Source organism: Erythrolamprus reginae, chromosome 4, assembly GCF_031021105.1.
Source record: "Erythrolamprus reginae isolate rEryReg1 chromosome 4, rEryReg1.hap1, whole genome shotgun sequence".
NCBI classification, from domain to species: Eukaryota; Metazoa; Chordata; class Lepidosauria; order Squamata; family Dipsadidae; genus Erythrolamprus; species Erythrolamprus reginae.
Genome location: NC_091953.1, coordinates 66017934 through 66045197, shown reverse-complemented (window position 1 = coordinate 66045197; position 27264 = coordinate 66017934). Strand labels below are relative to the sequence as shown.

Below are 27264 nucleotides of genomic sequence, written 5' to 3'. Positions count from 1 at the left end.
CCCTCCAAAACAAAACACTGAATCTATTCAGTTCATTCTTTTGGTCCTTGTGTCTCTTCTCATTATTCCACTATGTATTTTATTTTATAGAAGTGATATTATTTTATTTATTTATTTGTTTGTTTGTTTTGTTTGTTTGTTTATTCAATTTTTATGCCGCCCTTCTCCTTAGACTCAGGGCGGCTTACAACATGTTAGCAATAGCACTTTTTAATAGAGCTAGGCTATTGCCCCCACAATCCGGGTCCTCATTTTACCCACCTCAGAAGGATGGAAGGCTGAGTCAACCTTGAGCCGGTGATGAGATTTGAACCGCTGATCTTCAGATCTACAGTCAGCCTCAGTGGCCTACAGTACAGCACTCTACCTGCTGCGTCACCCCGGCTCTCTATAAAAGATCATTTTAGATAATCTGTAAATCACCAATTCCATGAGCATCAAACATGGGTAGGAAGGAACACTTATGAATCATGCAGTCTACAACAGAAAAAGCCATGGTTGGGATTTAATGACCAGCTATTCAAATACTCAAAAAAGTGTACAAAAAATAAATTGCTTTCTCCAAGATGCATTATTTCACATTCAAATCATCTATTAAAATAGGCCACTTTAAGGGCTAGGAGGTTCTCAGTGAATACCACTGTTTACATTTACACATGGAAAAAACTTGTCATATTTCTATAAAAGTACAGCTGATTCTTCCATAAAATCCTCAACACTGGAATCTTCCAAATTTTTCAAATCATTGTTTTCAGAATCTTCTGCTCTGCGTTTCATACCCCGTTGTTGTGAAATAGAGAGAATGTACTTCATGTTATAACAATTCCAATCACAACTGCAGAAAGAAAAATCATCATAAAAATAAGTCAAAAGCAATGCTAAAAATTTACATCACTCAATTATTCAACATATCATCCAATATTCTGGAGCAATTTGAAAGTCATCATATGATATTTAAGCTGCAATGTGTTATTTGTACACTGTTTCTAATCAAATGTACCTCATGATACGAACCCCTCGTCTTACGAACAACCCGAGATACGAACCCGGGGTTCAGAAATTTTTTGCCTCTTCTTATGAACTTTTTCCTTCTTACGAACCCCCTGCCGCTGCCGCTGAGAAGCCCCGCCGCCTGGCTGTTGCTTTTTTAAACAGCTGGGGGGCTTCCCAGCGTCCTCCTGAACCCGAACGCCAAACCCGAACTTCCAGGTTCGGCGTTCAGGAGGCCGCAGAGAAGCCCCCCGGCTGTTTTAAAAGCTGACCGCTGGGCGGCGGGGCTTCTTGGTGGCCTCCCAAACGCCGAACCCATAAGTTCGGGTTTGGCGTTCGGGTTCAGGAGGACGCTGGGAAGCCCCGCCGCCCGGCTGTCACCTTTTAAAACAGCCAGGGGGCTTCCCAGCGTCCTCCTGAACCCGAACTCCAAACCCAAACTTCCGGGTTCGGCGTTCGGGAGGCCGCTGAGAAGCCTCGCCGCCCGGCTGTCACCTTTTAAAACAGCCGGGGGGCTTCTCGTTTTTTTGTGTTGGTTTTTTTTTCCGTTGCACGGATTAATTGATCTTACATTGTTTCCTATGGGAAACAATGTTTCGTCTTACGAACTTTTCATCTTACGAACCTCCCCCGGGAACCAATTAGGTTCGTAAGACGAGGTATTACTGTACTTTCCTTTCCATCTAGTTTCTTCCAGTTGCAAGGTATTCCATAATATCCAATATAAAGTAAATCAGGCAAGCCTCTACTTTTTCTGCTAACATTAGAAACTGTAGTTTTTGATATCATATTATGGATTGTTGTTCAATATAGTAACTTTGGGCTACAGAAAACAAGGAATGATTAAATGCCCAAAGAAAAATCAAAGCTGGCACTTATCCAGATTGCAATCTGCCTTACGTAATGGGAAAAAGGGAAAAACATTTTAAAAATAAATAAAATGATCTTATAATGATGCTTTTTTATTCTCCTCGATTAAGTACAGTAGAACAAAAATCAAACAAAATACTTACAGTTTAGAAAGATCTTCAAAATGTTTCTGAATGCTCTTTTGAAGAAACTGAACAATAGGCAGCAGTTTTTCCGATCTGCAATGGACAAAAATAGTCATTCTATAAATTAGGGCTGTGCAAAGCTCTTGAAAAAGAAGCATTAGCATAAACATTTGACATGTTAAAACAAACATCGTTTGCAAGATTTTTTTATTTGCATGTATATTTCATAGTAATGAACCTATGCCATACACACACATATACATACAGCAAAAAATGTCAAAACCACAAAAATGTCAAAGAATGCAGTTGCTTCTTGGTGCCAATGCATACATTTCCAAGCCTTTGTATAACCCTAGAAAAAAGTGCTAGAAATGCTAAGTATAAATGCCCAAAGCTAATTTATATGTAATTTTCAAAGTGTCAATAAGCTTGAAAAAGTATCTTTAATGCATTACCAATAAAATAGCTAGTAATTACAACAGAAATATAGACATATAGCATACATGTTGCAACTTTTTTGGGATGTTAAAAGCATATTTGCTGTTCCCTTGTATTCCATTTTTCAGTCAAATCATCAGAAGCCAATGAAAAAGAATGGACTTTCACTGACATTCTAACTACTGGCCTTCTGATGGTAGATATAATTGTAGTTTTAAAGTTATCAATTGATGATATGTATTCTCTCTTTCTGGACGTATTAAGCTAAGATCACTAACCTTGTTTTTAACTTGCATCCATGCAGCATGAGCAACTTCTGAGTCCACATGAGATAGAATTCCAAATGACGAGATTTCTCAAAACAAGATGCTAAAAATTCTAGGACTTTTTCTATGTATAAGTCTGGAAGTGATGAGCAGACTATATTGACTGTATTTTTATAACAAACAAGAGGATGTATTAGTTATCAATAAATGAGTAAACATGTCAGAACAGTTCACTGCACATGACATGTGCAGAAGGAAAATGGCTGCATTTTTAGCAAAGGAAACTGAAGGCAAGAAAATCATTCATTCATTCATTCGTTCGTTCGTTCATTAATTGTATTTATATGCCACTTATTCCGAAACGGACTTAGAACGGCTAACAAGATAAATACAACAATAGAAAAATAGAGAAATAGTAAAAACAATCAGAATAAAATCAATAATAAAACCATATCCTAAAAAACACAACAGGCAAACTGATTCCATAGGGTCCAAGTGGCCACTGAGAAGGCTCTTCCCCAAGGTCCCGCCAACCGACATTGTTTGGCGGATGGGACCTGGAGAAGGCTGACTCTGTGGGCCCTTACTGGCCGCAATAAGGTATGGGGTCAGAGGCGGTTCTATATTGCATGACATACTATATTTTCCAGACTATAAGATGCACCAGTGTATAGGATTTCAAAGAGGTAAGTAAAAAAAAGAAATTGTCCTTCCCCAACCCCCAGGAGTATTCTGTAAGCGTCTCAAACCCTCTGGCGACCATTTTTTTTGCAAAAACTGGCCTGTTTTTCACCCATTTTTGCAAAAAACAGGGCACGCAGAGCAGGGGTGGGTTCTAACTCACCTCACTGCGAGTTCGCTTCCTCCCATGCTGCATGGCTGCACATGGTTTTTGCGCGCACATGTGCTGTGGGCGTGCACGCATGCGCAGTACCAAAAACTAAGCTTCTGTGCATGTAGGCCATTTCTCCCAGTTTGGTCAGCAGGGAGAAATTCTATAGAACTGGTCCGAACAAGGAGGAACCCACCTCTGGTGCTGAGGGCTTGGGAGGCCTGGAAAGTGTTTCCGGGGACTGGGGAAAAGCAAAAATGACCCTGTTTTGCAAAAAAGGCCATTTTTTTCCAAAAACGGAGGGATTTTTGTCTTCCCCCAGTCCCCAAGAGCACTCTGCAAGGCTCCAAAACCCTCTGTGCAACCCATTTTTTTGCAAAAAACAGGCCATTTTTTGCAAAAATGGGACGTAAGGTGGAGCTATATTCGGTGTCTAAGATGCAGCAACATTCCCGCCCTCTTTTAAGGGGGTAAAGTGTGTCTTATATTTTTTTAAAAATGGTAATTCCTTTTTTCAATTTCCCTTTTGTCATGTGATATTTAATAATTAGAGAACATCTACTAACTTAAAATATTCAAATTATTCAGGATATTATCTTTTTCCTTCTCTTTTGTACATATATACATCAAGTTTTGCTAACAACTTAGAAATTTAGGAAATCTTGTTTTATGCAACCAGCGCATCACACTAATAATAGTAGTCCAGCTTACTTTCATCATAGGGCACAGTTTCCAGAACCTCTTGAATCATTTTCTTCTCATTTAGTCGAAAAGACATGACAATAGCCTTAGTGTACTCCTTTTGGTGCAATACTTTACGAATATTACTAGGGGTGATGTCAATTTCTAAGTCAAATGGATCAAAGATGAGACTAGAATCCAAAGAGTAGATAAGAAGACCTTCTGTAGTGGTTGCTGCCCAATTTCTTCCTGAAAGGGAAGCACTGTGATATTAGCTAAAACTATGGTGATGTGGGAGGGCAGGTGGACAGACAGAGAAATGAAGAACATTTTTCAAGTAATGAAAAGATGCTCTAAAAACCTACCAGTAGGACAGAAGCGGAGGCACGTCACTCTTATTTCTGGTTTAAAATGTCGAGAACTCATATCACCTGAAAAGAAATCAAAACTTAACTTAATAATTACCCACAATAATTTCCTTGTACAAAACAGTGCTGACACTGTAAATTGATTCTTTCTACAAAGGAAGTGTAGCAAGAGAAAGAACCACACAGATTCTTTTACATTTCTTTTTTTTAAAAAAAAATGTATACCCCATCAAAGTCAAATTGTAGGACAGGGCATTTCCTCCATCAATGTTCCCCCACCCCAACCACCCCCACCCTTTTAAGTAAATGACTGTCCTTATTCAATACATTAACCAATACAAATGTTTATGTGATGCATACAGTTGTTATCATCACAGCAATCATTTGGAACATTCACATTTGTCAGTTGCCAACTTTACAAACTTTTTGCAAGCATATTGGGATCATAGTATTTATCGACCAAGCCGATTTTGTCACGTCTTATTCCAAATTAATTAATTAAATTCAGGTAATTGTAGGGAGGGGGAGAAAATAGGGTGAGGGTGGGAGTAGTGATATATACTTAAATATTAGATTTGTTATACACTGTTTTATTATTGTTGTTAGCCGCCCCGCATCTACGGAGAGGGGCGGCATACAAATCTAATAAATAAAATAAATAAATAAATAAATATACAGTAGATGCAGTATTGAAAACACTAATGGTTATTAAGTGCAAGATTTACTAAACCATTGAATTAGCTAAAAACATCACAGATAATGAAAAAAGAGTCATAAAGCACTCAATAAATTGAAATATTTTCCAATGCCTATAACCTGGGGCACTGCTTCTCATTCCTCAATAAAGACACTGACTGATCTCCAAATTAAGATTCAATCATTTTGTTAAATGAAAGGAAACAAAAGGACTTTAAAAAAAAACTTTGCCCTTTTCATCAGGAAAATCAAAATAAATCTAATAGATATGATTTGGAGAGCCTTATTTAAAATTAACTAATACCTCTCTTAACTCCTGGAAGAGGAATGACAACATCGTCATCATCTCCATTTCCCTCTTCTATTAACGCCATGCTCCCAAACTCAGTCATCTTCCTGCGATCCAAATATTCCTGTAAAATAAAATATACAACATAGCCTATTTCCAATTTCAAATACGTTTCACAATACTCTAAATATAATGGGATGCTAATTTTTTTCTATTCCTCATTAGAATCATGAATTGTCTATCTGACAGATAAACTGATATAATACTATAAAGATAGAGCATAAAAAAGAACATTTTAATAAAGAACATTTCAGAGCAGGCAATCAAGTCAAAGACACACATTTAAATTACTTAGTCAAATAATACATTTACTATTGATTAAAAAAATAATGTGTGGTAAGCAAGTGACCATATTTTTATTTCATAAACTTTATCCTATGTGCAACACACTCATACTAACCTCCATTGCATCTAAGGAAAGATTGCAAGATATTTCAAACTTTTTAATGAGAATCTGTTCCTCGACATGATAAATACAAACATATTTTGACAGACCTCCTGCCAAAATGCACTGGCCATCAGCAGAATAGCATATATTTGTAAAAGATCTGGAAAAAGAAGTTCAAATCAGTAATTTGATGTATATCACAAGCTCGGTACCACAGAGTTTATAGTTCTCACCCTGAACAGTTACTCTAGAATAATTGCAGTCTGCATCCTATATGAATAATTAGGATTTTTCAAGCATACTTTTGTGTGATAATTCACATGTTTAGATATACTTGATTTAAATCTTAATTAAACCTGTGAAATTTGGAAATCTAAAGAGATGTGACCCCATGTAATATCCAAACAAATTAAACACATTCCCAATATTTTCACTTTATTTTTAAAACCTTTGTCGGTTAGAGAGATATAAAAAGGGAGCTGAGAGATTTCAGACATTCATTCAAGGTTATGTTCCAAATAAAGCTCGGGTTGAACTAAATCTTCAAGATTCCTTCCAACCTTTACATTCCATGATTCTACAAGCTTGTTCTAAGGGTTCCACCATAAATTTTATAGATTTGTATTTTCTCTCTGGCTGGAAATTGATTTAAATATAGTAAATACTTATAATTTTAGGATTCAAGAATTCAAAAGAAAACATGCAAAGCAAATCTCTGCACTCCTAATATTAAAATAAGCCCATAGTAATAAAATTCAAACATTCAGATAAAAGATTCCGCAATTATAATAAATATCAGTTCAGGGGGGAAAAGATATAAAGGTCATAAGTATTCTACTCACTTGCCCTTAGCAGCTTGTTTGGCAGTTATTTTGTCCAGTTCCTTCCTTCCCATCTGAAGGTCATGTCGCCCCATAATTGATCCTGTTTGCACTGCATTTTCATGATCCCAGAAAGTGATTTGCCCATCCAAGGAAGCAACAGCAAGCTCATTGCCATCCGGACGAAAAGCAACAGCAAGCACTGCAAAGTTTACAAATGAAATCGAAGGCAAGCTTTATTTAAGTTCCATTCCATCCCATGCATTTTGATTGCATTACCTTTTATCCCTTCAAACAATTATCAGAGACCAGTTGTTATATCTTAAATTTCCACAAGAATAGATTCCACATTTCATAAAATGGTCCTGTTCTTTATATTAAAACATACGTGCAATACAGAAAGTTTTAATATAGTCAATATAATTTCCTATCTGATTAGTTGGAAGTCTGTGCAGCTATCACCCACATGATATTCAGAAAGATAGTGAAAGCATGGCCATCACAGATCTTTGTCCCAACTGGTGTTGAGTCCCTATATATGACATTTTATCATTATTCAGACTTTGCTTTCTGGAGACTTACACTCTGTTTCTTGCTTTACATTGCTTATATTTTTAAATACCCAGAGTTATTTGTAGTTAGGCAACCTCTAAATTGTATTAAATAAATAAAAAAAAACAGTAAAATTCAAATGAGACTCATTAATAAAAATTGTGTCACATGGAAGTTTTATGCCAGTACTAGTGCTCTGAGGTCTCTATGTAATTTGGCTTCACTCCACTCCATAATTATTGAAAACGTCACCCAAACAACAGAAAGACAGTCATGACATTTCAACAGTCTTACCATCAGAACCTAGTGCTAGCGTTTCTTTGGTCCTCCAGCTATCCAACATGTCCCACAATCTGACTGTTTTATCCCAAGAGGCACTTGCCAGAACACACTTCACTGGGTTAAAACACAGACTACTGATGGGGCCTTCATGACCATCTAATACCTAATGAAAAAAAGTATCAATGTAACAATGGAAAATAATAATAAAAAATTATTGAAATGTATTTATAAGTATTCAATCAAGGGTGATAGTTTATGTACTGATAGTTACAATGTCTTACAATCATGTGATCATGATTTATAATTTTCCCAGCAGGTTTCTGACAAGCATGATGTGATTATGCTTGTCACTTAATTCACTTAACAACTGTGTGATTCATTATATGACCATAATTATTTGAAAATGGTTGCAAAATCAGGAGTTCTTCAACTCTATCTGGTTTTATTTTTTCACATGAATAAGCTATTTTAAAATACATAGAAATTCAATATTTGATTTTAATAATCACTTAAAATTGTACCAGTAGGATTTCATCTTTAAGCTCAACATTGGTAAAAATAACATTTGTTTCAAAAGTGTCTGTGTCTTACATCTAAAAGTCGGCCACTCTGCACAGACCACACAAATACTTCAAAAGAATCCTGGGAACCAGCTGAAACAATTTCTCCACTCGCGTCCACAGCTAAGCAGGAAAACTGTGTTGGTCGCGGGGAAGTGAAAGTGCGGAAATTGCGGTATCTATTGCAAAAGGCAAGAATAATATATATAGAACTAATTTTTAGACAGGTTAAAAAAATCTAAATTCTGGAAAACCAATTAATTATATAAAATATTTGACTAGAATTTTAATTATGCTTCTATATAACAACCTAATACTACATGTCTTCTTCTGTCATGGAAATTAGATTAACTAACACAATTTGTTTGTTTGTTTGACTTCTATGCCACCCAATCCTGAATGACTCAGGGCGGCTTAAAATAATAATATAAATTACAAATACAAATAGATACAGAATAAGAAGTTGAATATAATATCTAAAACTATAAAACCCCATATTAAAAAAGAACCCATTAATTATAAAACAGCCATAATCACATACATACCATTCATGCAATTTGGCCTTGTCAGTTGTTAGTTCATGACCCCCCAGGCCTGCCAGCAAAGCCAGGCCTTGTGGCCTTACGGAAGGCCACTAGGGCGGGAGCAGTAGGGACATCAGGGGGTAGTTGGTTCCATAGAGCTGGGGTGGCCACAGAGAAGGCCCTCCCCTGCAGTCCTGCCAACCTGCATTGCTTAGTCGAAAGGATCCGGAGGAGGCCAACTCTGTGTGCTTTTATTGGTCTCTGGGAGGTATGTGGCAAGAGGCGGTCCCGTAAATAGTCTGGACCTGAACAATGTAGGGCTTTATAGGTACAGTAGTCCCTCACCTATCGCTGGTGTTACGTTCCAGACCTGGCCGCGATAGGTGAAATCCGCGATGGGGAATTTATCGACTGATAGTACTTATTTAAGTATTTATATTGTAATTGTTTGGTAAGTTTTCATTGTTTTAAGTGTTTATAAACCCTTCCCACACAGTATTTATTTTAGATACAGTATTTAAATACAGTATTTACAATTTTAGATTTATTTTATTTTTTTAAAAAACCTGCCGATCGAGTTCGGCGGGCTGTTTAAATCTGCCGATCGGCTTCCTCAGAAACCCGCGATGAAGTGAAGCCGCAGTAGGTGAAGCGCGGTATAGCGAGGGACTACTGTAATAACCAACACCTTGAATTGTGCCCGGAGACTAATAGGAAGCCAGTGCAGCTCGCAGAGCATAGGTGTTATATGGGCATACCGAGATATACCCATGACAGCTCTCGCGGCTGCATTCTGGACTATTTGCAGTCTCTGAACACTTTTCAAGGGTAGCCCCATGTAAAGCATGTTGCAATAATCAAGACAGGAGATGATGAGGGCCTGAGTGACTGTGCTTAGAGTCTCCTGGTCCAAATAGAGCCACAACTGGTAAACCAGGTGAACCTGGGCAAAGATCCCCCTGGACATAGCCGAAAGATGGTGGTTAAAGCTGAGCTGTGGATCCCGGAGGACACCCAAGTTGCGGACCCCATCTGAGGCGGTCAATGTTTCCTCCCCCCAGAACAGTGAACGGACAGATCGAGGAGTCCTGTAATTGACACAACTGCGGAAGAGAACATAGCCAACTGGTCTAATTGAAAATTGTATCTTCAGACATTAATCATCTGATGTCTACTCCAAGATGGAATAAAACTAAAAGTAAGCAAATAAAATAATAAGCTTACCTGTGAAGATCAAACGCCCGCACAGTTCCGTCAAGAGAAGCACTCAAAACAACATATCCTGAATTGGTAAATGTTACAGCTGATATAATGCTGGTATGCTCAGTAAAGGTGACAAAGCAGAAGCCACTGCTGGTATTCCATACTTTAACCTGAAATGGAACAAAAAGCTCCAAATCAGCTTAAGATAAATTAAACCTTTTCAGCAATTGATTAATGATTTGACTTTGAGAGACTATTGAAAGAACATTCCAATTCACCACCTTTAATGATTAGCCAGGCAGACAGGTTAGCCAGTCATATTTTCAACAAAAAATATAGAATCATCTCTTTAAAAACTGGTATGCACATAAGTTCCACCTGTTCTTCATTTTTTTCTTATCCTTTTTATATATAACTCAAGGAGCAAACCAACTGTCATGCAACTCTGCTTCAAACAAATCTTTGTCTTTTTTAAAAGTAGAATCACTTTTCTATAGCCCAAAAAAACATATATGACATATTACTTTCTAACCTCTTAAGTATGTTGATTAGAATTGGAAAAAGCCCACTGTATTCTAGAATTTTTTTTAAAAAAAGAAAAAACAATTCATGAGAAGAACATAACCGTAAGCCAAAAGATAAAATTAGACCTTATCATTCCAAAGCTGAATTAGCAGTAAAGTATATATTAACACATAAAGTATACAGTAGAACCTCGACTTACGAATTTAATTGGTGCGGGAAGGAGGCTCGTAAGTCGAAAAGCTCGTATGATGAAACATTGTTTCCCATAGGAACCAATGGAAAAGCGATTAATGCGTGCAAGCCCAAAAATAAGAAACCGGCCGTCACCACTGAAGGAAGCTTGAGCCTCCCGATCCTCCCTGCCCCTTTGCCATGCATGTCATCCGGCGGGGAAGGAGGGAGAGAGAAACAGACGGGCAGCAGCCGCAGCAGAGGCCAAGTCTCGCTCCGGGCTGTGCCCCCTCCGAGCGCTCACCGCCTGTCCCTGTCAGCGGCCCAGCCACCTTCACCCGCCCGGACAACCGCCAGAGTTCTTCCGGAGGGGCGCACGGGGAAGGGCTTGAGCCGCCGCCTTCTCCTTTCCCCGTGGGAGCGCCGCACCTCTTGTCTGCCCGGCCTGAGAGGCACGAAACCGGTGCTCATGCCGGGCGGCCCGCCTGGAACGCCAGCAATGCCGCCTGGCCGATTGCCGAGCGGGGGCGGGGCGTGGAAGGAGGCGGAGGCGCCGCCGCACCAGCTCCCTCAGGCCGCTCCGTCTGGGATGAGGCACCTCCGGAGGGACGTACGGGGGCTCCAGAGGAGCCCCATCCCGGGCGGAGCAGCCTGAGGGGGCCGGTGCAGTGGCACCTTCGCCTCCTCCCGCGCCCAGCACCGGCCCCGCTCTGGCGATTGTCCGGGCGGGTGAAGGTGGCTGGGCCGCTGACAGGGACAGGCGGTGAGCGCTCGTATCCCGAATTTGGACTCGTAAGTAGAACAGAAATATCTCTCCCCTCCTAGCTCGCATCTCGAAATGCTCGTATATAGAGCAGCTCGTATGTCGAGGTTCTACTGTATATTAACATCCTTCCCAAGATAACAAAGTCCTCTTCAAAAACAATGGATCAACATCATCATATACAGTAGTACCTCGTGATACGAATACCTAGTCATACGAACTTTCCGAGATACGAACCCGGGGTTCGGAAATTTTTTGCCTCTTCTTACAAACTTTTTCCGCCTTACGAACCCCCCGCCCGAACGCCGAACCTGGAAGTTCGGCAAAAGTTCAGGTTCGGAAAAATGCCAAGAAGCCCTGCCGCCTGGCTGTCAGCTTTGCAAAAGAGCCACGGAGCTGTCGGCCGGTCGGGAGGCTCAAACAGAGGTGGGGAATCCCAATAGGAAATTCCATGGGCGGAGCTTTGACATCATGAAGACATCCTTCCTGGAGTCCACGTTTCGGCCGGCCATGAAGGACGTCTCCGTGACGTCAAAGCTCCGCCCATGGAATTCCCTATTGGGATTCCCCACCTCCGTTTGAGCCTCCTGACCGGCCAACAGTTCCGCGGCTCTTTTGCAAAGCTGACAGCTGGGCGGCGGGGCTTCTCGGCATTCTCCTGAACCCGAACGCCAAACCCGAACTTTTGCCGAACTTCCAGGTTCAGCGTTCGGGAGAACACCCAGAAGCCCACTGGCTGTTTCAAAAGGCGACAGCCGGGCGGCGGGGCTTTTCGGCGGCCTCCTGAATTTCGAACCTGGAAGTTCAGCAAAAGTTCAGGTTTGGCGTTCGGGTTTGGGAGGACGCCGAGAAGCCCCCCGGCTGTTTCAAAAGGCGACAGCCGGGCGGCAGCACCCAGCAAAGCACTATTTTGGGGGGGGGGGGGGTCTTGCACACATTAATTGATTTTACATTGTTTCCTATGGGAACATAGTTTCATCTTACGAACGTTTCGCCTTACGAACCTCCTTCAGGAAACAATTAAGCTCGTAAGACAAGGTATTACTTTATTAACAGTAGCTGAATATTATATTATATACAATAGTATACTCAGCATTTTTGTAATGATGACTTCACAAAATATGTTATTTATATGCAGTTATTTTTAAAAAATATAGGTTATGTAAGCCCTCAACAAAAGGACTGAATATTTTATTGTTTTCCAATGGTTCTGTATTGTTAGTATTTTTTTAATTCCACAATTTATTTTAAATATCATAAATATTTTTAAGATTTAGTATTCCAAAATAATTTAATATGTGCACATGCTAAATTATAATTTTTAACATGCATGGTGAATTATGAAATTGTACACATAATATTCTGACAATTAACTTGAAAATATGTTTTGTCGGAGTCACATTTATGTTACTGATCCTTATCTACATTTAATTATATTTAGTACAATAACTACAGTTTGATTTCCTTAATAAGATTGTTTGGTTTGTCAAAGATAATCTAATAGGTCTTGACAATTGTGATTTGTCAAGGTTAATCTGACTAGCATTTGGATAGGATAACAAGATAGAGGCTTAACTGGAAAATCAGAACGTATCTTTGAAGAAGGCAATAGAGAATCATTTCCATATTCTATTTCTATTTCCAGATTTAACAAAAGAATGCTACAAATAGAGAAAACTGTCCTTGATGATTTTCTCTAACCTAAATATTTTAAAAAATAGTCATTTTCCTCAATGCAAATTCAAATTACATCAGTGATTCCTATGTATTAATTTGCCCTCTCATACTAATCAAGTATTTCATGCAGTAAAAAAAAATCCATTCTAAAGTAATTTCTACATCCAAAACAATATTGTGATGTTAGGTATTTTAATTGTGGAATGTTAATGTAATAATTACCTATTTAATATTAACAAATCCTTTCTTGGTCTCCTTAAATTATATACTAAGACTTTTTAAAAAATCAACATTTTAATCAACAGGCTTACTTTTCCATCATCCCCGCCAGTAACTAAGTACTGTCCATCTGGTGAATATGCAAGTGATACCATGCTGTTAAAATGGCCTTGCTGTTTCAGCACATAGGACTCACTTTGCCACTCCCAAACCAAGAGCTGTCCCAGACCTGTCAATACAACAGAAAGGAAACGTGATCAGTGGAGATCTCTGAATCTACCAGAAAGAGTCTGGACAAATAAGGAATAAATCACAAATATTTTCATTTCTCCTTCATTTATTTGCAAATCATTCCTCACTGAGGAATTCATTAAGAGGGTTAGAAAGATTAAACAAGATGTATTTCATGAAGAAGTAATAAAATAAGTGAAAGGTTTGAAAACCAAAAGGGAATGTTTGAAGCAGCGGAGACAAAAAAAATTATTTGCAAGGACAGAATGGCATGGAGAATTACAATTTTGGTATAAACGTAAATTAGCTACAATTCCTTTCCTTTCTTATCTAATGCCTTAATTTATTTTTCTTACTACTTACATTCTTTATCGGCTTTGCGTAGACGGCTTTACACTAAAAGAACATGGCATCCAGCATATGAATATAGGTATTTATGTACAAATCAAATGATTATTTGTATTAAGTGCCCTAAGCAGAAGGGCGGCATTAAAAAAAATATCAAACAAACAAACAAATAAATATTTTAACACTCTTACATAAATAAGCCCTCCCAAATTCCTTAGAATATCTTAGTTACTAACCTGCACATCCAAAGGCAATCCAGTCACCGGTACTGTTGATGGAAATAGATGCAATTCTCTGGTCTGAAATGCTGAACAAAAAGAACAAAAAATTGAATACAGGTAGTCCTCAATTTACAACAGTTCATTTAGTAATACAGTAGTCCCTCACCTATCGCTGGTGTTACGTTCCAGACCTGGCCGCGATAGGTGAAATCCGCGATGGGGAATTTATCGACTGATAGTACTTATTTAAGTATTTATATTGTAATTGTTTGGTAAGTTTTCATTGTTTTAAGTGTTTATAAACCCTTCCCACACAGTATTTATTTTAGATACAGTATTTAAATACAGTATTTACAATTTTAGATTTATTTATTTATTTTGAAAAACCTGCCGATCGAGTTCGGCGGGCTGTTTAAATCTGCCGATCGGCTTCCTCAGAAACCCGCGATGAAGTGAAGCCGCAGTAGGTGAAGCGCGGTATAGCGAGGGACTACTGTAGTTCAAAGTTACAACGGCACTGAAAAAAGAAACTTATGACCGTTTTTCACATTTATAACCATTGCATCCCCATGATCATGTGATTTATATTCGGATGCTTGACAACTGCCTCACATTTATGATGGTTGCAGTGTCTTGGGATCATGTTTTTGCAAGTTTCTGACAAGTAATGTCAATGCAGTAACCAGATTCGCTTAACAATTGTGTTACAGTAATTTAACAACTGCAATGATTCACTTAATAAATGTGGCAAGAAAAGTTGTAAAATGGGACAAAACTCACTTAACCAATTTTTCACTTAGCATACATTTTGGGCTCAACTGTGGTTATAAAGTGAGGACTACCTGTACATCAAAAACATATCTTTCTCCCTCTGTGTATAAAGTTAAATATATTATTTCAAGTACTCTTCCCACTAAACAAAAGATGTCTTTAAACAAAACTGATGAATTATTATTTCTTTAATATTATACGTATCCTCAATTTTTAACAATCTTCGGAGAGGGGCGGCATACAAATCAAATCAATCAATCAATCAATAAATAAATAAAAACATTAATATGAACCTTAAAGAATGGATGAGATTGAATTCTGGAAGCTCATGAAGGTGAAAAATTCCAGAAGCAAATCCGGTGACCAATAGATGGATTTTCTTGTGATAAGCTGCAGCTGTCAGGGTGTTAAAATCTCCTTCTTTATTAAAAAAGTATCTGAAAACATAAAGAATAGAAATATTATCAGATGCATATTTATATAAGAACAAATCATCCAATTACCTTTCAAAGAGGAGTTTAATAAACAGGAACGGAAGCAGCAATGGTTGGTAATAAAATGCTGCTTTTATGTTAGCATATCCAGGAAAGCAATAAAATAACATTAACAGTATGTTAATACTTGTCATGTCACTAAAGGTAGAACAATAATCATTGTTTATTTCAACAATAAGTTAAAATAAGTATTTGCTATCTTAAATATTAGCAGTCTATTACAGCTGTGATAATCTCTCCTAAATTTAAATGGAAGTTAATACAGGTAATCCTGCACAGGTTACAAGCATTCCCTTAGCGAATGTTCAAAGTTGCGCAATCAGTGCCCTCTAGTGTTTCTAAACAGGGCCCAAAGCTACAAATCTTGCAGCACCACGGCAGTTGTTCTCCCTTACGAACAATTGCAGAGGCTCTGCTACATTTGTCCTGCATGTTGTGGGCCAAAATGGAGCTTCAGTGGTGCACTCGCCCCCAGAAACTGATTGGACATCCAGAGCCTTGGTTGGCATGTTGCCAGCCGAAATGGAGCTTCCAGGGGAATCTATAGGCTCCATTTCATCCTGCAATGGGCCAGGGGAAGTCCTGGGGGGACAAATGGAGACTTGGAGGCTCACATTTGTCCTCCAGAGGCTCCATTTCGGCCGGCAATGGGATATAGAAGGCCCGAACAGAATTGCAGAAGGGTGCATGAGACTGGAGAGGAGACTGTTTGCTAGATCTTCACAAGGTACCGGTAAGTGACCCAGCACAACAGGTTGGGGGGAGGGGGAAGCAATTTGGGTAGAATGAGGTATTTCAGTGGGTCAGGAAGCCTTGGGTGGTTTTAGGCAGTTGACCTGTTCCATCAGTAGGCCATTGCTTTCACCACCCTAAAATACTTGATGTGCACTTAACAAGCCTCACATACGATTAGCGAATGCATGGTGAAAGGAGGGAGTGATCTCGTTCAAGGTAAAAGATTCACTCCACAGATCTTCCGGTTACGAATGGAATGGACAGGCTCCATTACATTCATAATCTGAGGAATACCTATACAGTATTATCATTTTTTCCTCATATCTATCACTTTAGTGGGTGGCATATTTGACTAAGATTTTAGATTATTTTATTCAACTATTAGTTGCACAAGCACCTGCAGTACTGCTCCAGTTTATATTTCCTACATGACTGGAGAAAATGCATAATATAATGGCATACACTTATATTGCCAGAGGATAGAGACCCTCCTCTGCATTCCTATTATCCTAATTTTCTGGACTTAATAGACTCTTCACTTTTTGCCATTCTTGCTGGTAATGTCTGCAGTTGGAATCCCAAATAGCAGGCTATGGGGGCTGTTAAGTAATGCAAGAGCAATTACATTAGCTGCCCCGAGTCTACGGAGAGGGGCGGCATACAAATCTAATAAATAAATAAATTGTTTGTCTGAAACACTATAGTCTATAGCCCATATTTTAAGACTTCTACTTAAATGAACTGATTGCAGTACTATATTAACAATTCTTCCTAGTTCAGGCTTCTTAAAATTCAGTGAGCTGTGCCTTGCATCTTATGTGCCACTCAGAACAACAATCTGACTACAGTCACAACAACATTAGATTCTTTTACTCTTTGTCAGTAACAGAACAACAAACAGACAATTTTGATATTTTTCATGAGTAATATAAAAATTAATACATTAGATCTTCAGTTCAGAAGGCTTATTTTAACAACCTGTTTCCAGTCACTTCCATCATAATGCATTCATGTTAAAAGCATCCCAATGTAGAGGTTAACCATGTAATAAACCAGTTAGAAATGCAATAAATTCCTTTTATAAGTTTCTTTCATTAGAAACTCACTTACTTGGCAGCACATGAATATTTCACTTTTTTCTTGTTTTGTTTTTCATTTGTACTGGTTTTACCATGAATCTCTTTGTCTCTTTGTGTTTCTATCAACTCTTCATCTAGGTCTTTTGCTGATTCTTCCTGGTCAGTGGAATGGCTTTTGGAAGTTCTCTGTATCAGACCATTTAATTCTGTATCACACTGCCACACACACAAAGCCCCATCACGGCTGATAGTGTATAACTACAATAACAAAGTACAATTATCAATTAGCAAAAAGGACCTTTAAATAAAAGAATTGTACAGGAATTCCAAAATCACAAAATGCTACTTCTAATTTATACTCTATTTTAATGTGAGCATGTGATCTGTGGTATATGAGAGAGAAAGAAACAAACTTCTTGAAATATTTAGCTGCCTGACATCTGGATTGCATTTATATTATTATATTATATAATTATATTTACATTGGACCTGTGCATGTACTTAATGAAAGGGAATCGGGCCATACAGCACTTCAAATTCAAAGGCAAAAGTGGTTGGAGCACCTGGTGTGCTCATCTATCACCTGCCTGCAACTTCTTCAGCAATTAACTTTTTCCCAGGCTGTTCTCTGCAAAATCAATGTGATCCAGGGGAAAAACATTTAAGGGATAGTATAGAAATGTAGGATTTGCTAATCTGTATATTTCAAAGCATCATTTTGCTTTTGAATCTGCACAGCTCTAATAGATAATTGGACATGTCCATTCATTAGTTGTTTAAGTCCAAAATCTATAGTGCTAATTTTCAGAACACTATAAAGGGCATGCATAAGTGCACCTTTGTGTCTACCATCCCTGTCCTAATGTCTTTTTGTCTTTTCTATCTCTACTTTATACTTATATTATGTTATATTTGTATCACAAATAAATAAATAAATAATATCAACTTCCATCATATTTAAAGTATTGCCCCACCCACTAATGCATTAACATTGTAACTACATACACATACAAAAAAGCATAAGAGAGCTTGAAAAATATAGTCCTTAGAAGGACCAAACCAAATAAATACTAACCAACTATATTCACATAATATTTAAAAATGTGAAAGGTACATACATCCAAACTGTTTTCTTCAAAAAAACAGGCAACAATTGCGTCTTTATGACCTCCTAGTGCATAATAAACCAAATTGACCCAGCGTTCCACTCCAAACACCCATGTTGACATATCTTTGCTACCCACTGCAAAACATCTAAAAGAAAAAAAAGTTACTTCATCATTATTCTCTAAAGTCTATGATAATTACATAGCTGTGGATAAGACAAACTACTCATGCCAGCTAGCTATCTCCCAATAGCTTTATGCACTGGGAAAAATACTGATGAGTTTACCTCATTTAACAAATATTAAAAGTTACAAAGGTGATGAAAAATGTGCCCACTCTTCATATTTATGAGCTTTGTCATAAGGGAATGGAGAGCATAAATAAATGCACTTGGTTTAAAGCAAAACTCTTCCTTCAGATCCTGTTACTTCTTCAGCTTCTTAGATTCCTCCTTCTTGATGTTGCTGTCATTTGGCACTTGTACATCTATCACCACTGCTATCTTTTGGTCCTTGTCTATTATCATGTCTGGGTTGATTTGATTAGTATCTACTCTTCTGTCGGTCTGGAAGTCACACAGTATCTTAGCTTTCTTGTTTCCATGATCTTTGTGGGATCTCCCATCTGAACTTAGGAAGGTCTAGCTCTAGCCCATATTCTGGGCAGATATTCCTTTACAACAGTGTTTCCCAACCGGTGTGCCGCGAAGAAAGCAGCTCAGCTTCTGGTCTCGAAACTTTTTGCGAAGAGCAAAAAGTTGTGAGAACGGAAACTGAGCTTCCTTCTTAGCGCCTTCCAAGTTTTCCGGCAACTGCAGCGCCCCGCCCGGCTGGAGCTTCCCTGGCGGCTGCAGCAGGTGAGCTTTGGTGCCTGGTGGGAGAATAGCAGCAGCGGAAGGGCGGCACGCAGTGGGAGGGTGATGGCGGCCGCAGCCGCAAGTAGCCGTGGGGCAGCGGCAGAGTGGTCAGCTGTGAGGCGGAGCTCCAGAACAGAGGGACAGACGGCGGCGGCTGGACATGCTAGAATTGCGTGGCTGGCACTTGCCTGCCGCCGTCGGTGCCTCCGTTCCAAAGCTCCGCCTCACAGCTGACGACATTGCCGCCACGAAACGGCTACTACCCGCTGCGGCTGCTGAGAGAAAGAGAGAGGGAGAGAGGGGGGAGAGAAAGAGATAGCAAGAGAGGGAGAGGGAGAAAGAGAGAGGGAAAGAGGGGGGAGAGAAAGAGAGAGGGAGAGGGGGGAAGAGAAAGAGAGAGAAAGAGATAGCAAGAGAGGGAGAGAGAGAAAGAGAGAGGGGGAGAAAGAGAGAGAAAGAGATAGCAAGAGAGGGAGACAGAGAAAGAGGGGGAGAGAGAAAGAGATAGCAAAAGAGAGAAAGAGAGGGAGAGAGGGGGGAGAGAAAGAGAGAGAAAGAGATAGCAGGAGAGGGAGAGAGATAAAGAGAGAGGGAGAAAGAGGGGGAAGGAGGGCGAGGGAAAGACATAGAGGGAGGGAAGGAGGGAGAGAGAAGGAGGGCAAAAAAGAGAGGAAGGAAGGGAGAAACAAAGAGATGGAGAGAGGGGGAAAGAAAGAGGAAGGAAGGGAGAGAGAGAAAGAGGGAGAGAGAGAGAAATAGAGCGAAAGGGAGGAAGAGATTGTTTTTGTCCAAACTTTTTTTTACACCCCTCCCCCCGGCTCAATGTTCCCCAGGATTTTCTAAATGTGAATAATGTGCCGCGGCTCAAAAAAGGTTGGGAAACATTGCTATACAGAATGCCAGCTACTTAGTTGTGTCAGTCAGTATATGCTAGCACTACCTACATCTTATACCCTGCCACTAAGTGATGGACTATTTCTGAGGCCTCTCTGCAATAGTCTTCATTTGAATCATGTCTAATCTGGTAGATCCCTAGGTCATGGGCAACTGCTGTATCTATGAGTAACTGGTGTTTTGAACTTCTGATATTGTTTCCAATGCCTTTTTGAGCTGTGCTCATGTACTGGTCTGTATGATCCAGTAACCCACATATCAACAGATTGTCCTGGTCCTCAACATCTGACATGGACCTTCTTAAACCAAGCAATGCCCAAGCTGGCATGACTCTTCTAATTTGGCTTATGGAATTCACTTCCAGAAGAGCCTATGACAGCTGTCGGCCTTGATAGCTTCAAGGCAGGATTAGACAGATTCATGGATGCCAAGTGTACCATTGGTTATTGAAACGGATGTCCATGTGCCGCCTCTATGTTGGTTGAGGCAGGCAGGATTCCCTTTGGTACCATTTGTTGGGGGTCAAGGGAAAGGGAGGGTTTTGCCTTCTCTTTCTGCTCAAGATCCCCATGTACAATTGGTGGGCCACTGTGTGACACAGAATGCTGGACTCGATGGTCTTTGGCCTGATTCAGAATGGCTCTTCTTATGTTCTTATGTTGTGTCATTCCCATATTTTTGAAGTAAGCAGGTGAAATGTTAGGAACCCTTTCACTAAGGACCCTTGCTGGTAAGGTACAGGATTTCAACCCAAGACTGCCACATCCAAGGAAGTGCTCTTAATCATTATCCAATTAATTATTGGCAAAAGTATAAATCTTTGTATGTTGGGATACTGTTAAGAACTTTAATTTTGAGAACAGATGAAGGAATGAAAAAACTTATAATCCTCAAACTTACAATCACAAAGGCATTTTGCTACTCAAAACAGTCATGTTAACAGTCCCAATGTTATAACCATTTTTATTGCAGTCATTAGAAAATCACATAGTCATAGCAAATCCAGCTTCCCATTTGATGTTGCTTGTCGAAAATCAGCTGGAAAGGTTGCAAATTGTTATTACTTGACCACACAATGCTGCAAATGGATATAAACGTGATCCAATTGCTAAGTGCCCAAATTGCAATTCTACGACTTCTGGAGTGGTGCAACAGTTGTAACTTTAAGGACAGGTCGTAAAACACTTTTTCCAAGGCTATTATAATTTTGAAGCATTGTTAAATAAATAGTTGTAAGTCAAGGACTACTTGCATGTTTAGATAAGGAAGTATTCCTGAAATGCTTCAGCTTCTTTCTTTAAATTAATGGAACAAGGGACATTAACTGTATATTTTAAGATTACAAATCATGAATTGAAACTAGGAGTCATTGACATTGAAACTAGGTATTTGACTTTCTCAATCAACTATTCAGAAACCTACCTGGAATCATCAGTCCAGTCAATGCATGTTGTTTCATCATAAGCACCATAATATGTTTTGTCAAGAACAAATGCATTAAATTCTCTCTTTTTCCCTGGAGCATGGTACATCATAGCAACTTTGTCTTTAGTAATCACAAATTTTCTGTTTTATAAAAATTAAAATTGAAAATAAATTATAGAAATAATGGTGACACTACAGCCAATTTACTTAATAAGTATTTGTGTAATTAAAATTATTTATGCTTCTGATACAGATACTTTCAGATAATTTACTACTTGTATGCACACTCATAAATAACATATAGATTGACAAGAATGATCCATTAAATCTTCCATTAGATTTATTTTTCTTTAAGCACACTTATTTTCCTTAGTAGTACTTTCATGAAGCTTATTTTATTTATTGTTAATTGATATTAATGTTTCTATAAAAAGCAAAATAGTAAAATCAAATACTCAATATAGTTCTTCATACTTTCCATCTGGAGAAAAACAAACACTATGGACAGGTTTCTGAAAATGGAATCGATGGATGACAGATTTACTGATCAAACTGACAAGTAAAGCAGATCCCTCTGTAAGAAACAAAATAAATATTTCAAATATTTTTACAAATATGAAATATAGTTTATGTACATGTATCTACTCATATTTTAATTAGAATTGAACTCAAATAATTTTATTTTATCTGCAATTCAACTGAATATTTAAACAAAAGTTTAAAACATGATTTTTAGTGAAAATATTAGAATACTAACATTTGTAAATGTAATTTACTGATCAAATCTTTCTGCTGTGACAAGGGGGGCATTTGCCCAGGTTCGCCTGGTGCACCAGTTGCGGCCCTATCTGGACGGGGAGTCTCTACTCACAGTCACTCATGCCCTTATCACCTCGAGGTTCAACTACTGCAATGCTCTCTACATGGGGCTACCTTTGAAGAGTGATCGGAAACTACAAATTGTGCAGAATCAGCCATGTGAGCGATTATGGGCCTTCCAAGGCATACCCATATTTCTCCAGCAGTCCACGGACTGCATTGGCTGCTGCTTGGTTTTCGGATGCAATTCAAAGTGTTGGTTTTGATCTATAAAGCCCTACATAGCATCAGACCAGATTACCTCCGGGACAGCCTTCTGCTGCATGAGTCCCAGCGACCGGCTAGGTCCCACAGAGTCGGCCTTCTCCAGGTTCCGTCAACTAGACAATGTCATTTGGCGGGGCCTAGGGGAAGAGTCTTCTGTGTGGGAGCCCCGGTCCTCTGGAATCAGCTCCTCCCAGATTCGCACTGTCCCCCACCCTCCTCGCCTTTCGCAAAAGTTTAAAGACCTATTTGTGCTGCCATGCCTGGGGCCATTAGATCCTATCCCCCTGGCCGATGAATGTAGTATGTCTTGCTGTGTGAATGGGAATGAATAATTTTAAATGTTATTAGAGTTATTAAAGTTTTTTAGCTATATCAATTGGATCTTTTAGATATCTATATTGTTTTTAGATATGTATATTGTTTATTGTTTTGATATGTTGTGAGCCGCCCCGAATCCTCGGAGGGGGTGGCATACAAATCCAATTAATAAATAATAATTAAATAAATAAATAATTTCTTAATATCTTAAACAATTACCTTCATCAACAAGTATAGCAAGATTCCCATCTGGAGACAGTCCCATACATGCAACATTGTATTGAGCAGCAAGTGGTAAAGTTTCAGATTTGTTACTGAAAGAATAGATGAATAACATATCAAAAGCAACACGGGAATAGAAATTAATACAGTAAAATAAACAAACAGACAAACTAACTAACTAAATAAATAAATAAATAAATTTTAAAAAACTCTTCCCTGATAGAAATGGTGGTAGAAGCTTTCCAGGAGGAGAACCTGTGGCCTACAGGTTAAAGCTAGACTGCCCAGGTTCAAATCCCAGCAAGGGTATGGCTAGTTGATGAGAGCGAAATAGCTTGAAAAGCCTCCCTTTTCATTATCAGCAAAACTATTTACACACACACACACACACACACAAAATTAATGAATTAGTTAAGGAAGTAAATATAGCTCTTTGTTTCCAGGCAAAATTATACAATATATTTGAAGCAAATAGAAAACTAAACCCTCTATAATACTAGCACATCAAATATATTTCATAAACCTCCTCCACAAAACATTAGTTTCAGAGGCAGATTGTAAAAGCATTTTTAACAGGCTATTTACTAATCATACACTTAGAGGTCACAATACAAGAGCCAGATATAATGGTTCAAATGGTGGACTGGCACTTAGAAGACCCAGGTTCAAATCCACCCTCCACTCTGGAAATTGTTGAACTAGTGTCCCACACTCTCAGTTCAAACAACATTCAAGCTTTGTTATTGTGCGGAAAGATAGGAAGACAAACAATCATATGCATGCTTTGAATTGAAAAAAAAGGAGCATATAAATCAAATAAATAAATGAATACTTTTTCAAATCAAAGACTGTAATTCTGTTTCCCACTGGACTAATCAGACTGTTTCCGTCTGGAGTGAACTTCAAGTTTCCACATCGGTAGACTGTACCCAACAAATTGGAAAACTAGAAAAATAAAATTGCACTTGCATTAATGCAACTTAAGCAGAAAATGAAATAAAGCACAAAAGTGGTACAGTACTGTAACTAGCTCTTGAAGGAAATTTCAGACAATACAAATTTGAATACGAATTAAAAAGTGATTTATAACCAACTCTCTGCCAAAATCTAGAGAAATACATACAATGCACAAACTAATTCTATTACTAGATGCTCTAACAGTAAGTTCTTAATCAAGTGCCATTTCTTTTTCTTTTACAAAAATTTATTAAACATGTTAAAAATTAACAAGAATATTTAGAATAAAGGAAAAATGAAAGACAAGAGAAAATATGAAAGCGCAGAAATCAACAAAAAAGAAAAAGAATTATAAAGAAATGACTCCCAATTTTGCTTTACAGTAATTATAAGCATAAATATAAAATAACCTGTTTTTTAATAGTTATAGCATTGTTTACATTTTTTATATTCTATTATTTTTATTTAATTCTAGAAACCATTTGACTTTATTTTTTTCTGTTTCTTGCAATTGGGGCTTTTATTCATCATTAAATTTAGACAATGTCTTAATTAAGCCCTCTCAGCAAGTCTCCATTATGGGTAGAAAGTCAAATCTTTCAATCTTGCCTTACTGCAGATGTCATATATGAAAGCAAAGTTCCAGGGTTTTTTTCCTGCTGCTTATCCATCAAGTGCCATTTCTAGGTACCCAAAATCCACTGCTTAAAAAAATAAAGGGAACACTTAAACAACACAATATAACTCCAAGTAAATCAAACTTCTGTAAAATCAAACTGTCCACTTAGGAAACAACACTGATTGACAATCAATTTCACATGCTGTTGTGCATTCAACTTTGTACAGAACAAAGTACAATGAGAATATTTCATTGATTCAGATCTAGGATGTGTTATTTGAGTCTTCCCTTTATTTTTTTGAGCAGTATATTTCACTTGATCTTAATATATAAGGCAGCATCTTTAATGAGTTTTAATTTAAACTTTTTACACAAACATAAAAAGTAACACAAACAAATAAAGTTTAAAAGAAATAAAAGAAGTGGAAAAGAAATGGAAAAAATAGAACCATCTGATTTCATTTGCAGCAAGCATAACCACAATTGTAAAATTGCTCTGATTTACAAAAAAAATTCACTTTTTTTTTCTATACCCCAATTTAGATGCAGCACTGATTTCAAACGTAAGATAAATTATAGAGAATCTCTCAGATGTTTTGGACTTCTGAAGAGAGATTTTGCAAGCAATCCAGCTGCGCTTTTGTCAAAATGCAGAGCTGATATTTATCAGGGGCAAAGTGAACCCGTGGATCGCCAAATACGTTTCCTACTCCTGGGTAAGAAGAGAGTGAGAGGAAGCGGGAAGGAACCGAGACTCCTCTCGAGGTACATTTATTAAAGAGAGGGATATCCGACCTGCTCCACTTGTGAAGCAACCTGGAGGGAAGCAACCACGGTATAAAAAGAAGATGGAAAAACTAAAAAAGGGGAGCCACCCATACAAGAAAACCTGCAAATTCCCAAGTCGACAAAGGGTCTCGTTTACTCACCCGGTAGGCAAACTTCATCGCCTCAGTTCTCCTCGCACCACTCCTAGCAAGCAAAGCGCCCCGCACGTGAAAATGGCAAGGCAACCGGAAGAGCTTCTCATCTTATTTCCGGGTCAAAAATGTTTCCAAAGCAACTGGAACCCGCTTTGTTTTAACCTGGTACAGACGAGTCGGCTTAAATGGGAGACTCACGCTCTGAAGTAGGAGCGTCCGCGGCGTCACTATTACTCTGGGACAATAAAGAGGAAAACGAGGGCAATCAGTGTGATGTCTCAGATCGGCGGTAGGCAAATTTGGCTCTTCTAATGACTTGTGAACTTCAACTCCCAGAACTCCTGAGCTAGCATGATTGGCTCAGGAATTCTGGGAGTTGAAGTCCACATGTCATAGAAGAGCCAACTTTGCCTACCCCCGCCTTGCCACAAAAAGAAAGCTTATAAAGACTGTACAGGTCCCCAGTTATATTTCTAGGCGCTGCTTTACGGTCTCTACTACTACGAGTCCTGGGAGTGGTGATCTCACTGGTGTTGCTCTGTAGCAGTGGATATAGATTTTGTACAATCCCTTTGGCTGCTTTGAAACTACTAAATAGCTATACTGTAATGACTTATTTACCTATGTCAAAACTAGCATGAATTTTTAGGTGCATTTGTCCATGTCTCTGGGAAATGTGTTTGGTATCTAAATGAAGGAAGGAAATTATTCAATTTTCCTGAATTTCATGATTCTCAATGCTATTCACTGCAAAAAGGAAAAATAAAGCAGCATGTCTTTGAGTGTAATGCCACCTGTAGATGTTGCACTGGGAACTCCAATTTTAATATTTGCTTCCAAATCCAAAACATATACGTAGTTCTATGTAAAAGTTTACGTTCATTAAAACACCCAGTGACCAGAAGTACCTATATGCTAATTGATGCAAGGCAAATGACCCGTTGTACCTACCTGAACGGTCTTCTCGATGCACTGGAAGGAGAGTCCAACATGGGTATTTAACCAATCCTATTGATAGAGACTGAGTAAAAAATTTACATAATAATAGGTACCGCCCCCTTGCAGTCCCCCCATGAGCTCAGTTTTAAAAACGAAAGGCACTTAAGAGGATAACCAAGTTTTATTGACCAATGCAATAACTCATAAACCGACCCAACCTCCGGTGTCCCTGAACTTCAACTACCGGGTGGGTTTGGACTCTCCTTCCAGTGCATCGAGAAGACCGTTCAGGTAGGTACAACGGGTCTTCTCCACTGCATCTGGAAGGAGAGTCCAACATGGGATATACCAAAGATTTTTAAAGCCCATGGGAGGGAGAAGGTCTAACTAGGGACTTAGGAGAAACACAAACTCTTTGAAGAACCCTCCTGCCAAAGGCCGCTTCCGCTGAAGCAAAGGAGTCCAACTTATAATGTCTAATAAATGTTGTAGGGGCTGCCCAGGTTGCAGCCCGACAAATGTCCTCTATCGATGCTTGAGTAGACCAAGCCACCGAAGTCGCCGCACTCCTGGTTGAGTGAGCCGTCAATCCTTCTGGAACTGTGTGTCCACCAGCCTTGTAGGCCTCCGAGATACAGTCCTTAATCCACCTACTAATGGATTTTGCCGATAGTCCAAGTCCCTTCCTATATTCAGAAAATGAAATAAAGAGAGTCTCAGACTTACGAAACTCCTCTGT

General features: G+C 38.8%; 1 protein-coding gene across 1 annotated transcript; it reads right to left on the bottom strand.

The window, feature by feature from the left end:
* Positions 1-101: 101 nt before the first annotated feature.
* Positions 102-25937, bottom strand: PWP2 (PWP2 small subunit processome component). Its single transcript, XM_070750512.1, has 21 exons — positions 25593-25937; positions 23920-24032; positions 23085-23179; positions 21936-22035; positions 21459-21602; positions 18298-18433; positions 17211-17437; positions 15165-15308; positions 14116-14186; positions 13393-13529; positions 9967-10115; positions 8250-8397; positions 7671-7821; positions 6846-7026; positions 6016-6163; positions 5571-5679; positions 4568-4633; positions 4233-4451; positions 2702-2852; positions 2004-2078; positions 102-835 (listed from the first exon to the last, which is right to left on the bottom strand). The coding sequence occupies exons 1-21, from the start codon at positions 25608-25610 to the stop codon at positions 679-681; spliced, it is 2739 nt and encodes a 912-aa protein (XP_070606613.1). The 5' UTR covers positions 25611-25937; the 3' UTR covers positions 102-678.
* Positions 25938-27264: the final 1327 nt, after the last annotated feature.

Coding starts and splice junctions, on each gene's coding strand:
- PWP2 (XM_070750512.1), bottom strand. Junction 8,398..9,966: donor CGGGCGTTTGATCTTCACAG/GTAAGCTTATTA, acceptor CTTTTGCAATAG/ATACCGCAATTTCCGCACTT. Junction 836..2,003: donor TTTGAAGATCTTTCTAAACT/GTAAGTATTTTG, acceptor TTCTTTCTGCAG/TTGTGATTGGAATTGTTATA.